General features: G+C 51.3%; 4 protein-coding genes across 4 annotated transcripts; 2 read left to right on the top strand and 2 right to left on the bottom strand.

The window, feature by feature from the left end:
• Positions 1–443: 443 nt before the first annotated feature.
• N7519_005054 (uncharacterized protein) lies at positions 444–740 on the top strand (the record flags this gene model as incomplete). The annotated part of the gene is made up of 2 exons (XM_057291830.1): positions 444–490; positions 551–740. 2 exons carry the CDS (start codon positions 444–446, stop codon positions 738–740), a joined length of 237 nt encoding a protein of 78 aa, XP_057146641.1.
• Positions 741–1,046: 306 nt separating this feature from the next.
• N7519_005053 (ion transporter) lies at positions 1,047–4,441 on the bottom strand (the record flags this gene model as incomplete). Its single annotated transcript, XM_057291829.1, has 3 exons — positions 1,047–3,074; positions 3,135–4,135; positions 4,195–4,441. 3 exons carry the CDS (start codon positions 4,439–4,441, stop codon positions 1,047–1,049), a joined length of 3,276 nt encoding a protein of 1,091 aa, XP_057146640.1.
• Positions 4,442–5,578: 1,137 nt separating this feature from the next.
• Positions 5,579–12,453, top strand: N7519_005052 (bifunctional carbamoylphosphate synthetase/aspartate transcarbamylase; the record flags this gene model as incomplete). The annotated part of the gene is made up of 5 exons (XM_057291828.1): positions 5,579–6,092; positions 6,139–6,273; positions 6,351–9,652; positions 9,693–12,341; positions 12,397–12,453. The coding sequence occupies 5 exons, from the start codon at positions 5,579–5,581 to the stop codon at positions 12,451–12,453; spliced, it is 6,657 nt and encodes a 2,218-aa protein (XP_057146639.1).
• Positions 12,454–12,938: 485 nt separating this feature from the next.
• On the bottom strand, positions 12,939–14,628 carry N7519_005051 (uncharacterized protein; the record flags this gene model as incomplete). Its single annotated transcript, XM_057291827.1, has 5 exons — positions 12,939–13,790; positions 13,846–13,905; positions 13,955–14,221; positions 14,287–14,357; positions 14,418–14,628. The coding sequence occupies 5 exons, from the start codon at positions 14,626–14,628 to the stop codon at positions 12,939–12,941; spliced, it is 1,461 nt and encodes a 486-aa protein (XP_057146638.1).
• Between the last annotated feature and the right edge of the window lie 396 nt (positions 14,629–15,024).

Here is a 15,024-nt window from a genome sequence, read left to right as displayed (position 1 = left end):
AGGAAGAAAGCTTGTACAAGCATATGGAGGAAATGGAAAAAAAAAATAAAAAAGTTGAAATTTACATATGTACTACCAACTCTAAAATACACCATGTAGCCAAGTAATAACACCCGTGGACGCCCCCTTAGGTCTCTTCCAAGGTTGGATACAACTTTCTATAGCCATGTTCTATGCCCTGATGTTCACATTGTTTTAGCACACTACCTAGGTCTAGTTAAAATAAAACTAGAAGAAAGACGACTGTGCAAAATGACCTCGGGAAGACCCGCTGCGTACCCGCGCCTTGGAAGTGGCGGATACCATTAATCACCATGTGCTCATGTCCATGTCATTCTTTTTCTATAGATATCCAGGAAATTTCATTTTCCTTCTGAGCAATTGAATCCTTTCGAAGCAACCTGCTCTATCAGAAACATCTACAAACCATCTACAACCCCATCATGGCTACCATGGCAGACGCCGTTTATCAGGGTCGGAAACCAATGAAGTTAGTACCGGCCTTACGATTATATGTAGATGTCCATCCGTATTAACACAAGAAAATAAGAACCCGCAACGTCGCCGTACTAAGCGCCTTGGGCGTCATCAGCGGTGCATTTATGATGTTCCGCTTCCTAGCTCCCCAGCGAGGCACGCTCAATACGAGCGAAGAGATAGCGGCGTTCCAGGGCACCTCTGGTCAAACAGATCAAGGTGATACAACTGGACACACTGCCCGGGCGCCGCGAAAGGGATAACTATCAGTGTTCAGGGGAAAGTTTATGGCAATGCCGTCTGGGAGCATGGACCATACTAGGAAATAAAGCATTGAATTGGATAAGGAAGTTTGGAATATGAAGATTTCATGTACTTATGGACTGATGAACATTGAACCTTGAAGCCGTTATGTACCCCGAATGAGATGGTATCTGGTATCCGCAAAACAAAATCAACGCGCCTGGTCATAATCAGATATCCGCAAAGTAAAAGAACCACCCGATCAATTTACAGGAATTTTTACACGGTGTGACCACCAGAAGACAGAAACAGAACGTATGGAACAGTTAGGTAGACGGCAGGGTATCATCATCGGGTCCGTTTCCTTTGAATGGGCTTCCACCACTACCAGCCCGGCTTCCGGGTGAATTGACACTCTTCTTCTTCGAGTCTTTCTTGTCACGTTTCTTCTTCTCACGTGTAGCCCCCCGGGACTCATCGGGTCGGCTTGGACTGCGACTCGACTCGCTGCGGCGGAGATCTTTGAACTCTTTAATCACCTCGCGGAATCCTTCTTCAATGTTGTTCATGCGAGCTAGAACTAACTTGCTGAGCATGTCTTGGGTTTGGGTCGGTGCTTCACGACGAATAACCGGTGGGGCAAAGCCTAGTTGGGTCTGGAAGCTAGACGGAAGGGCACCGGCAAAGCCACCCGCAACGGCCTTGTTGTCGCCTAGATCGGATCCCAGATCGAAGAGAAGGGATGATCGAGGCCGGGTGCCTGTGGGACGATCAGATATGTAGATGCTGTCCATCTCGGGAACGGACATATGATTGAGTCCAATCTGAGGATTCCGAGGACGAGGTACGTCGACAATGTGGCGCTTCATGGTACCCTGATCTACCGAGGTAGAGGCGACAGGGGGTGATTCTCCGTCGGAAGAATCGGCATCTGGCCGTGTAGGTGTGACCCGGCCTTCTGTCTCTTCATTTGGCGATCCAACGGGATTGTACAACATGGTGACCCCTGAAGCATTCCGCGTATGTCTGATGCGACGCGTAGGACTGTTGCGACCCGAGATAATTCTTGCGGTGGATGGGCGAGAGCTGTAGAATTTGGGCGATGGCTTGTCTGCACCTGCAACAGAATCGGCTGTTTCGCCCGTGGAGCCCGGGGCCAAGTGTTTGTCGTCATTCGAGTCACCATCGTTACTGGTAAGCTCATCGTCGCCCTCCATGTCTGTATGATGCGAGAGTTGTCGTTTCTGACTGGGCGAGACAGACGGTCTTGTACGCCGAGGCCGGATGACTGGGCTTGCAATGCTTGTTCGGTCCTCAGGATTCGAAGCAACTGATCGGGTTGTTTCAGTGAAATCTCGAGGTTGGTTGGCTAATCTAGCCCGGAATGGAAATTTGGGCCGTTGCCGCATCCCACGATGGTCCGCAACCAACGAATCCCCATCATCCGGTCCATTGACTGGCCCAGAGCCAATCTCCTGCATCCAGTCTTTGATGACGTTATTGGTCTGGCGTTCGTGCACAGTGCTCGGTGGCCCTCGGATTCGATCGTCACTGTATGGGCGTCGAAACACTTCCTCTAACGCTCGATCCTTCTGGTATGTTGCCACAGAGGGCTCTCGTCTAAAAACCGATGCGCTGGTGCTGAAACCACGGAATCGACTGGGCTTCCATTTCTGCGTATGAGCTGGAGTCTCATTTTGTGACGCAGGTTCAATTAGATCCATCGGCTGAACAACCCGAGAACAGAGGATTGTCTTCTCGTAGAGGCAGATTGTGAAGAGTATGGGTAAGTGGGTTATCTTGATGATGGTCCGATTGAGCCGAATGAATTCGCGGAACGGCATCAGGTATCGGAATGGTGTGACTAGCCAGGCAATAACATTTGTCGGCGCCACGTAGGAGAATAAGGCATCGGACTTGACCATCGAGATGGTATTGACAGCGAACAAGAACTGATGTTCTTGATTTGCGTTTTGGACAATTCTCATGAAGGAATTGGTCAGAACCGTGATCAAGATAGTGACAACGACAAAATGACAGATGAATAGGAAGACCGTCAGGATCGTCTTCCCTAAAAAGTTGTATTCATCCCACATCGCCCATGCGGTTGGTGTAAATCCCATCAGCATCTGGAACAAACCATAAGCCACCACATTGGGGGACTTGTTGTCTCCAAAGTATAAGAAAGAGACAAAGAAGCCAGAGCAAGAAATGACGATGAGTACGAAGACAGCGATCAGATCTGATGCCATTATTCGGAAAGCAATGAGGAGTTGGGAAAAGTAGCGATAATGATCCAATATGGAAAACAACCTCGGAAATAGCAAAGGAGCTGTAGCGGTAAGAACGTCGAACTGAAATGAATTAGCATATACCGTGGATAAAACAACCATCGTAAAGATGGAGAAACTTACGGCTTGATCGGCGATAAATTGACTTCTAGGATAGGTCAGGAATGTACCGTATATCCTCAAGCAATAATACGCGAAGAGCAATAGTAGAATCCCGACATCGAAGAGATTCCAAAAGCTCATCAGATAAAGACTGAAGCCTTGTTCATTGAACCCCACAACTTCATCAAGCATGAACCCGGCACTCCAAAACCAGAATACAATCTCAAGGGATGTGATCCTGCGGCTTCGCTGTTCCAGAACAGCCAGGAAGAGTCCCAAGAGTACCGCAAAGGATACTGTGGAAAGGAACTGTCGGTAGCGCGGCACTCTCAGCCGCGATAACTTGAACAAAGATGCATCCCGGGGGTTGTAGATTGTCACTGATCGCCGAAGTGTCTTATTGCTGGATTCGGTTGCAATGTCGCCATTGGGATCCATTGTTGCCCCATAATCCAGGTTTCCACCTTGGTTCATGTTCCCGGGACGATGAAGATTGTCGGCGGCAGAGTGGAAGACAATAGTTCCCGCCCAGATAGCCTCCAATTGTTGTACCACGACAGGATGGGCCAAGAACCGCTTCGCCTGGGCGCGGATAGCGACCTCCAAGCATGAGACACGGGCAGCAACCACCCGTTTCCGCTGGGCCCCAGAGACTAATACCGTGGATTGATCCTGACCCTGGAGTGGGTAGAACTCGTACGAAAGCGCATCGATCAATTCTCGGGTCGAGTACTCCCGCAATAGCTTTATCGCTAACAGCTCACTGACCATTGCCCGTGTTTGATTTGCCCCGCTATTCCCCGGGCTTAGGTGTATTTCTCTCTCGAATTGCAGACAATTGGCCATCAATGCATAGAGGGTCGCGCGCGAAAAGTGGGCCGACATGATCTTTTGCAGGATCGGCTTGATCAGGAACTGGGAGACCTGCGGCGAGCGTAATTGGTCCCATGTTAGGGTGGTTTCGCAACGGGAGGCGATCAAGGGACGGATGGCGTGGGTAATGTTGTAAACAGGTAGCGCATCTAGTCATGTTGGTCAATTGTTGAATCGGCTACATTGTACCCCAAAGATCTCTGCGTACCCAAATGCGACGCAGAGAACATAGGCAGCAGAGGTGTAGACTTAAGTGGTCCATCCTCTTCATCTTCCTCCCAGTCCTGGTCTATATCTTCTTCATCGACATGAAGCTCTGGCGCATCGTCGCTGCTTTCATCGGCTCGGGGAACGCGTCGCGAGTTGTGCGCGCGAAACCATGGGGAGGGGGTCGAGAATGGGGACTGCTCGATCTGCCCGCGCTGGCGCTTTGGACGAAGCAGCGAGGCGAACATGGCGAGAAAATTTCAAGATTTAGATCAGCATCACCGAGGTTCCAAGGTTGTCTGTTGGGAGGTTGTGGGATGTTAGATCATTACGGAGTAAAACGCGAAGACGCGATAAACAAAGGAAAAGAGCAAAGCAAACGAGGAAGAAGTTCAAAGTCAAAAGTCCAGACCAGAGCGGGATTTAATTTAGTCCAAAGATCTTCCACGATGTATCTTTTTTTAGTTGGGAAAATCTAAGCTCCCACTATGGCCAACCCCCCACGTCATTGTGCTGATTACCCCGGTTCATCCAGATGTCCCTTGTAAGCTTATCTTATTTTCCAGGACCATAACCTTTATATTCTTTGGGTGTTTAAGTTTTTAAATACATAAACTCTTAGGTGTTATATCTATGCTTCAATTTCTAGGGATATCAATATTTTTTTGGGCTATTACTCCTGTTGTTTCAACATGCAGAGGATGTACATACAGTACGCCGACATATAACAGTACTCGATAGGTCAGAAAGACTCACATGTGCAACATAGAAGGGTTGAGCTTTGTGCTACACATTTACCTTTTGAGATGAGACGATAGCAATATATCTTAATCAATTATAATTGATATATCTAATGCTATTCTACTCCAGATATAACTTATGGTATATATACCCGCTGCCCACAGCAATATATGATCCCGTTATCGGCCCACTGCCCGTGCATTGCATCATATGCAGTAACGTCTGCATGTATATAGAGAAAATCAGGATTTACACAGAGAATCTAGAAATCCCCAAAACTTATCAATTGACCATATAATAAAAAATTGAGTCATACAATAGCATAATAATTCCATAATAGGAATCTGAGCAGCGGAAAATCTCTGCGGTGAAAAGGATTACCGAAAGCAGAAAAAGAGTGGGTCCAAGGAAAAGCTTTTTGCATGAAAATATTTTCTGCCGAACTCGCTTTTCCTCTCTTCCTCCTCCACAGCTGGTTGCAGCAAACAGTTTCTTTTTTTCTTATTTATATCTATACTCCTTTTTGCGGTCCTTTTTTCTCTTGCAAGCCAAACAATCCAAATTTCGCAGATGAACTAGAGTGACCTGCTCGCACTAGATCGCACTAGATCGTCCTCGAGAGGACTTGCTCCCTCACACCAACGATGTCTCCCAATTCCCTTGAAGATCCGGCTCTGCCTACCAGCCCACACCTCGGTAGTGTGGTTGGTTACCCAGAGACCCTGCCCAACATGGATTCTGTCAATGGAGTGATCAAACCGGCCGCCCTCCCAGTCCGGGGTGGCTCAGACCGGTTGGCTGCCCTCGAACTCGCAGACGGCACTGTCTACCAGGGTTATAACTTTGGTGCTGAAAAGAGCGTCTCGGGTGAATTGGTCTTCCAGACTGGTATGGTCGGTTATCCCGAGTCCATCACCGACCCCTCATACCGTGGCCAGATCCTGGTCGTCACTTTCCCGCTTGTGGGTAACTACGGTGTCCCTTCGCATGATCAGATGTGTGAGCTCCTGAAGGACTTGCCCAAGCACTTCGAGTCCAGTCAGATTCACATTTCGGCCCTGGTGGTGGCATCCTACGCCGGTGAGGACTTCTCGCACTTCTTGGCTAAGTCCTCCCTGGGCGAATGGCTCAAGTCCGAGGGCATTCCGGCTATGCACGGTGTCGACACTCGTGCTTTGACCAAGCGCCTTCGTCAGACCGGTAGCATGCTGGGTCGCATGCTGCTGCAAAAAGTCCGGCTCCACCCCCGATGTTGCTGGTGCTGCCGGTGCCGACTGGAAGTCATACTTCGAGGAGACCGAATGGGTGGACCCGAACACAAAGAACCTCGTTGCTGAGGGTGAGTTATCTGCCAAGCTGATACAGTTAAAAACAAACAAACGAGGAATTGGTTTCTGACAGTACATTTTCTTACAGTCTCTATTCGCGAACCGCGCCTATTCACACCTCCCGCTGATGTCGCTCTCAAACACCCCTCGGGCCGTGCAGTCCGTGTCCTCTGCTTGGATGTCGGTATGAAGTACAACCAGCTTCGTTGTTTGCTTGCCCGCGGTGTGGAGGTTCTGGTTGTGCCATGGGACTACGATTTCCCTACCCTTGCTGGAAAGGATTTCGACGGTCTGTTCGTGTCGAACGGCCCCGGTGATCCCGCGACTCTGACCGTTACCATCAAGAACCTGACCAAGATGTTCGAGGATGCCCGTACCCCCGTCTTCGGTATCTGTCTGGGTCACCAGTTGATTGCTCGCGCCGTCGGTGCTCAGACTAGCAAGATGAAGTTCGGTAACCGCGGTCACAACATCCCCTGCACAAGCATGCTCTCTGGCAAGTGCCACATCACTTCTCAGAACCACGGTTATGCCGTGGATGCCAGCAGCCTCCAGAACGGATGGGAAGAGCTGTTCGTCAACGCCAATGACGGCAGTAACGAGGGTATTCATCACATCAGCCGCCCCTTCTTCAGTGTTCAATTCCACCCCGAGAGCACACCTGGCCCCCGGGATACAGAGTACCTGTTCGATGTGTTCATCAACACCATCCAGTCTACCATTGCCTCTCCCGAGGCTCTCAACCTGCCCGTCTCTTTCCCCGGCGGCACCAAGGCCGAGAATGTCCTGGCTGCCCCCAGAGTCTCGGTCAAGAAGGTTCTGGTTCTTGGTTCCGGTGGTCTCAGCATTGGTCAGGCTGGAGAGTTCGATTACTCTGGCAGTCAAGCCATTAAGGCCTTGAAGGAAGAGGGTATCTACACCATATTGATCAACCCCAACATTGCCACCATTCAGACCTCCAAGGGTCTGGCTGACAAGGTTTACTTCCTGCCCGTCAACGCCGACTTCGTCCGCAAGGTCATCAAGCACGAGCGTCCTGATGCCATCTACGTCACTTTCGGTGGCCAGACTGCCCTTTCGGTCGGTATCCAGCTCAAGGATGAGTTCGAAGAACTCGGCGTCAAGGTTCTCGGTACCCCTATTGATACTATCATTACTACCGAGGACCGTGAGCTGTTCGCGCGCAGCATGGACTCCATCAACGAGAAATGCGCTAAGTCTGCTTCTGCTTCCACCCTCGAGGAGTCCCTGAGTGTTGTCGAGCAAATCGGGTTCCCCGTCATTGTTCGTGCCGCCTACGCTCTTGGTGGTCTGGGCAGTGGTTTCGCAGAGGACATGGATCAGCTGAAGGAGCTCTGCACCAAGGCTTTGGCCGTCAGCCCCCAGGTGCTGATTGAGCGCAGTATGAAGGGCTGGAAGGAGATTGAGTACGAGGTTGTCCGTGATGCCCAGGATAACTGCATCACTGTCTGCAACATGGAGAACTTCGATCCCCTGGGTATTCACACTGGTGACTCCATTGTCGTTGCTCCTTCCCAGACCCTCTCAGACGAGGACTACAACATGCTGCGAACCACCGCAGTCAACGTCATTCGTCACCTCGGCGTTGTCGGTGAATGTAACATTCAGTATGCCCTCAACCCCTTCTCGAGGGAGTACTGTATCATTGAGGTCAACGCTCGTCTGTCTCGATCCTCCGCCCTGGCCTCCAAGGCTACCGGATACCCTCTTGCCTTCATTGCTGCCAAGTTGGGTCTTGGTATCCCCCTGAACGAGATTAAGAACTCGGTCACCAAGTCCACTTGCGCTTGCTTCGAACCCTCGCTTGACTACTGCGTGGTCAAGATCCCTCGTTGGGATCTGAAGAAGTTCACTCGCGTGTCTACTCAGCTTGGTTCCTCCATGAAGAGTGTCGGTGAGGTTATGAGCATTGGTCGAACCTTCGAGGAAGCTATCCAGAAGGCTATTCGCTCGGTTGATTTCCACAACCTTGGTTTCAACGAGTCTGATGCCCTCATGTCCATCAAGGGCGAGCTCCAGACTCCCTCTGATCAGCGTCTGTTTGCCATTGCCAATGCCATGGCCGCCGGTTACACTGTTGATGACATCTGGAAGCTCACCAACATTGACAAGTGGTTCCTCAGCCGCCTCAAGGGCCTCAGCGACTTCGGCAAGTCCATGTCCGCCTTCAATGCTACCTCCGTGCCTGTGCCTATGATCCGCCAGGCCAAGCAGCTTGGTTTCTCCGATCGCCAGCTCGCCAAGTTCTTGGACTCCAACGAGCTTGCTGTGCGCCGCATGCGTGTTGAGGCTGGTATCACTCCTATTGTTAAGCAGATTGATACCGTGGCCGCCGAGTTCCCTGCCGTGACCAACTACCTCTACCTTACCTACAATGCTTCTCAGCATGATCTGTCTTTCGACGATCACGGTATCATGGTCCTGGGTTCTGGTGTCTACCGTATCGGTTCCTCGGTCGAATTCGATTGGTGTTCCGTGCGTACCATTCGTACGCTCCGCGAACAGGGCCACAAGACTATCATGGTCAACTACAACCCGGAGACTGTCAGTACCGATTACGACGAGGCTGACCGCCTTTACTTCGAGAACATCAACTTGGAGACTGTTCTGGACATCTACCAGCTGGAGACTTCCAGCGGTGTGATCATGTCTATGGGTGGTCAGACCCCTAACAACATCGCTCTGCCTCTTCACCGCCTCAATGTCAACATCCTGGGTACCTCCCCCGAGATGATTGACGGTGCTGAGAACCGTTACAAGTTCTCCCGCATGTTGGATCGCATTGAGGTTGATCAGCCCGCTTGGAAGGAGCTGACTAGCATTGACGAGGCCCGCGATTTCTGTGACAAGGTCGGCTACCCCGTGCTGGTCCGTCCCTCGTACGTGCTCTCTGGTGCTGCTATGAACACTGTCTACTCCGAGCACGATCTGGCCAGCTACTTGAACCAGGCTGTCGATGTCTCCCGTGAGCACCCCGTTGTTATCACCAAGTACATTGAGAACGCCAAGGAGATTGAGATGGATGCTGTTGCCCTTAACGGTGTTATGGTTGGCCACTTCATCTCCGAGCACGTTGAAAACGCTGGTGTTCACTCTGGTGACGCTACTCTCATCCTGCCTCCCCAGGATTTGAGCGCTGAGACTGTCCGTCGCATTGAGGAGGCTACCCGGAAGATTGGTAATGCCCTGAACGTTACTGGTCCTTACAACATTCAGTTCATTGCCAAGGATAATGACATCAAGGTCATTGAGTGCAACGTCCGTGCCTCGCGGTCGTTCCCCTTCGTGTCCAAGGTCATGGGTGTTGACCTGATCGAGATGGCCACCAAGGCTATGATTGGAGCTCCATTCCAGGAGTACCCCCCCTGTGTCCGTTCCCAAGGACTACGTCGGTGTCAAGGTCCCCCAGTTCTCGTTCTCGCGTCTGTCCGGTGCTGACCCCGTCCTGGGTGTTGAGATGGCCTCTACTGGTGAGGTCGCTTCGTTCGGTCGTGACAAGTACGAGGCCTACCTGAAGGCTCTGTTGTCCACTGGATTCCGTCTGCCGCGCCGCAACATCCTCTTCTCCATTGGTTCCTACAAGGAGAAGCTCGAGATGCTGCCCTCGATCAAGAAGCTGCACGATCTCGATTACAACCTGTTCGCCACTGCTGGTACCGCTGATTTCCTCAAGGAGAACGGTGTGCCCGTCAAGTACCTCGAGCATCTTCCGGACCACGAGGAGGAGGACATGAAGTCTGAGTACTCTCTCACTCAGCACTTGTCCAACAACCTCATCGATCTGTACGTCAACTTGCCGTCCAACAACCGCTTCCGTCGCCCCGCCAACTACATGTCCAAGGGTTACCGTACTCGTCGTATGGCTGTTGACTACCAGACTCCTCTTGTCACCAACGTCAAGAATGCGAAGATCCTGATTGAGGCTATTGCTCGCCACTTCCCTCTGAACATCATCCCCGCCGACTACCAGACTAGCCACCGCACTGTGGTCCTTCCGGGTCTGATCAACATTGCTGCATTCGTCCCGAACCTCGTTTCCGCGGGTTCCAAGGATTTCGAGGCTGTTTCCAAGGCCTCGATTTCAGGCGGTTTCAGCATGATCCGTGTGATGCCGGTCGGCGTTGATAGCTCGGTCACCTCGTCCCGCGACCTGAAGATTGTCCAGCAGAACGCACAGGGCAAGTCGCTCTGCGACTTCAACATCTCTGTTGCTGCCACTGCCACCAACTCGGACCAGATCATCCAGATGACTGGTGAGGTTGGCTCTCTCTTCGTCCCCTTCAACCACCTGTCGGGTAACATCAACAAGGTGGCCACTGTCACCAACCACTTCAGCTCTTGGCCCTCGAACAAGCCTCTGATCACTGATGCCAAGAGCACTGATCTTGCCTCGATTCTGTTGTTGGCCAGCCTTCACAGCCGTAACATTCACGTCATGAGTGTTAGCTCCAAGGAGGATATCAGCCTGATTGCTCTGAGCAAGGAGAAGGGCCTGAAGGTGACCTGCGATGTTTCCATCTACTCCCTCTTCCTTACCGGCGAGGAGTACCCGGCCTGCAGCTCCCTGCCCACCGCCGAGGACCAGAAGGCTCTCTGGGATCACATGAGCACCATCGATGTCTTCTCCATTGGCAGCATTCCCTTCCAGCTCGCTGGCAAGGAGGCCACCCCCGAGTCCGGTATCGCTGAGTCTATTCCTCTGCTGTTCACTGCTGTCGCAGAGGGCCGCCTGACCACCGAGGACGTCACCACTCGCCTCTATGACAACCCCAAGAAGATCTTCGAGCTGCACGACCAGGTCGACAGCTCACTCGAGGTCGAGGTCGACCGCCCCTACGTTTTCCAGAGCCCCCACGCCTGGTCTCCGTTGAACGGCAAGATGATGCGTGGCTCTGTTCAGCGTGTCGTTTTCCAGGGCAAGACCTCTTGCCTCGACGGCGAGATCACCAAGGATGCCACCAAGGGTGCCGACATGTCCACTCACCGCATCGTTCCCACCTCGCCTGTGCAGAAGCCCGTGACCCCCATGGCCCGTCCCGACAGTTCCCTCGATAGACACGGCTCTATCAATGGCACTCCCCGCCGCTTCCGTGCCCTGGACAGCGCTGTGCCCAGTGTCGGTGAACTTGGTCCTCCCCTCTACGCCCCCTCCTCGCAGATCTCCCCCTCGCTGGCTGATATGCTCTCCCGCTCTCCTTTCCGCGGGAAGCACATCCTCTCTGTGAACCAGTTCTCTCGCGCCGACCTGCACCTGCTGTTCACCGTCGCTCAGGAGATGCGTCTTGGTGTCCAGCGCCACGGTGTTCTTGACCTCCTGAAGGGCCGTGTCCTGACCACGCTCTTCTACGAGCCCTCTACCCGCACCTCGGCCTCGTTCGACGCTGCCATGCAGCGCCTCGGTGGACGTACCATCCCCATCTCCACTGAGCACTCTTCTACCCAGAAGGGCGAGACCCTCCAGGACACCATCCGCACTCTCGGCTGCTACGGTGACGCTGTTGTCTTGCGCCACCCCAACTCGAACAGTACCGAGATCGCGGCCAAGTACTCCCAGGTCCCCGTCATCAACGGTGGCAATGGCTCCCTTGAGCACCCCACTCAGGCCTTCCTGGACTTGTTCACCATCCGCGAGGAGCTGGGCACTGTCACCGGCTTGACCATCACCTTCACTGGTGACCTCAAGTTCGGCCGCCCCGTGCACTCCCTCATCAAGCTGCTCCAGTTCTACGATGTCCGCATCCAGCTTGTTGCCCCCAAGGCCCTCGCTCTCCCCGAGGATGTCCGCCAGCAGATCATTGCTTCCGGCCAGCTGGTTGTCGAGTCTGAGGAGTTGACTCCCGAGATTGTCGCCAGCTCCGACATCCTGTACTCCACCCGTGTGCAGAAGGAGCGCTTCACCGACCTCTCCGAGTACGAGCGTCTCAAGAACACCTTTGTCATCGACAATGCTCTGCTCAAGCACGCCAAGAGCCACATGGTTGTCATGCACCCCCTCCCTCGCAACGCCGAGATCTCTGAGGAAGTCGACTTCGACCAGCGGGCTGCTTACTTCCGCCAGGTATGTTTTGAATCCCCCCCCTGCTTTCTTGAACAATATACTAACTATATTCTAGATGCGCTACGGCCTCTACTGCCGCATGGCTCTCCTTGCTCTCGTCTTGGCGCCATGAATATAAAACTCTTTTGCCATTATAATCATCTGGGAAAAGGGCATTCAAGCCATGGATTTACGCGAGACGTTTGTTTTTCCTGTTTGAAAAGTTATGTTTTCGATACTCCGTACGCAGCGTGAATAAATCGCTGTATAGATTAGATGAATCTCCGTTTCATTTGACGGTCCCGTTCAGTGTATGTCTATATTTCTATGTGTGTATATTATGTGTGTGATATACGTGTGTTATGTGTTATGTGTTATGTGTGTTATGTGTGCGTCGTGTTTTGCGTGTTTTCCGTTTTGGGTCATTTGGGGTATTTCGGGGTATGTCGGGTCGTTTCGGGCGATTTCGGGGGTTTTGGCATTTTTGGCATTTTTTCCTTTCTCTTTTTCCTTTTTTGGCATCTTCTGGGACTTGGGACTTGGGACTTGGCGACTGTTTGCATTTTTATATACCCACTCTGGCAATACATTTCACGAATTCATCTGAGTCCGACCTTTTCAAGTCTGGAATATCCAACGAGGATCCTTATCCCCTTGGAATTCTCCCTCTGCATCACCCACATCTCCCATCAACGGCCTCAATCCATGGGCTTCCCTAACACGCTCTTTTTCAGCATTTTCCCGTCGCAGAATCTCCCATAGGATCCCAACCACCACAATGTTGGCAACCAGATATCCCAACGCAAACCCATGACCCAAAAAGTACCGCGGGCTACTTTCAGTACGGTATAGCTGTGTTCCAAGAACCGCACCCAGATTCCCAATTGAGATCTGCATGGCATTGGCAATGCAACGTTTAGTCTGCCCAGACACATTATTAGCAGGCCAAGACAGCACAATAGCCACAGCCGGGTAAATCCCTGCGGCAGCGAAGATAGTTCCGACATAAGACACGCCCGCACGGTGCTGTGATAGCAGGAGAATGTATCCGATGCATCCAACGGCAGACGATCCCATGATAAACGGGGCGCGGCTGCGAGTCTTCTCGGATGCAATCGCAACCCCGATAGTCAGGAAGAATGCTACTGCATACGGCGGCACGGAAAGTAGTTGCGCCTTTGCCGCTGAGTACCCGAGTTCTTTGATGATTGTCGGAAGGAAGAGTGATAAGGTATACAGTGGCAAGGACATCGTGTGGAATCCGAGTCCGTATAGCCAGACTTTGGGGTCTTTGAATGCGTCTCGTACTGCCGACCAGGTGAATTCCTCATCCCGAGTCGCATCGCTGTCATTCTTCAGACGAAATTGGATGAACTCCCTCTCTTCCTTTGATAGGAACTCCGCTGTTGAGGGGTAGTTGTATACCCAGAAATAGGCGATGATCGAAACAGCGACGGTCAACAGCCCTTCCTAAATTGGTTGTAAGCTTGTGTATAACAGAATGACATGGTTGATCGGGACGTACTAGGATGAAGATCCATCTCCAACCATTCAAGTTTCCCACCCCTCTCATGTGAGAAATTGCCTAGACAATCATCAGCTGTGTTTATCTCTATCGGGAGAGGAAAACCAACCCAAGCCAGGACTCCACCAAAGGCACCTGCCAGTGAGGCAGCACTGAAAAACAGAGCCACGCGATAATGTTGCTCGTTCCGCTTATACCACATAGACAGGTAAAACACCACACCGGGGAACAGTCCACTCTCTGCAATGCCCAGGAAGAATCGTGAAGACAGATATCCAGAGTAATTCTGTACTACTCCCAGGAGTGTTGCGACTATTCCCCAGACGAGCGTGAGGGTGGGAAGCCATATTCTCGGGGTTGTCTTTTTCAAGATGATCTGAATGCAGCTGTTCAGTATATGATCATTTGCACAGGATATTATTTTTAATAGACATTGCTCACATTGCAAGGAATCTCAAAAAGAACATAGCCGATAAAGTACAGGGTCAAACCTGTAAGGTACTGGTTTCCTGCTATGTATCTCCCAATTAGCCCTGGGATCGATATAAAACACTCAAAACATACAAACATACACATCTTGATGTCGGTCGTCATTCCTTCTAGACGGGCATTTCCCACATTGCTGCGATCCAAAAACGAGAGTAAATAGAGTAACGTGAGTGGTGGTAAAAGACGATAGTCCAGTTTCCGTAACAAGGCCTTCTCGTTGATGCCATTGATACTTGAAGCACTGGCATCGCTCCCGGTGCCAATACGCACATCCTGCTTTTCTGATGTAGTCATAGTGGCTTAGAGGCGAGTCGGTATTTAAATGAGGGTTGAATTAGAGCTATGATATATGGAGGGAGGGGGATATGAGAAATATATAACATGAAGCACATCATCCATTATCCCCCGCAATAAAACATTTTTCCATGGAGATAGCGAATAAGATCATCGATATAGGGGAAACAAGAAGGAAATGAGCAATATTGGGGTTGAGATGACGAGATCGGATTCCACCTGAAGATCGGCGAGCGGCATAGATATTGCGTGTTTTCAGGCCTTGAAGTATAGTCCTTATATCAACTAGGAATCTATAGAAAATTTAGGCGAAATGATGATTAAAGTGTCTATACTGTTAGGAATCACTTTGAAGAAGGATATGATCTATATTTGGTATATTCGCTTTCTCATGTC

Source organism: Penicillium mononematosum, assembly GCF_028829835.1.
Source record: "Penicillium mononematosum strain IBT 11891 chromosome Unknown utg000003l:1.0-8172316.0:1.0-8177699.0, whole genome shotgun sequence".
Taxonomy (NCBI): domain Eukaryota; kingdom Fungi; phylum Ascomycota; class Eurotiomycetes; order Eurotiales; family Aspergillaceae; genus Penicillium; species Penicillium mononematosum.
The sequence above is the reverse complement of the archived record's forward strand: the minus strand, read 5'-3'. Positions and strand labels throughout refer to the sequence as shown.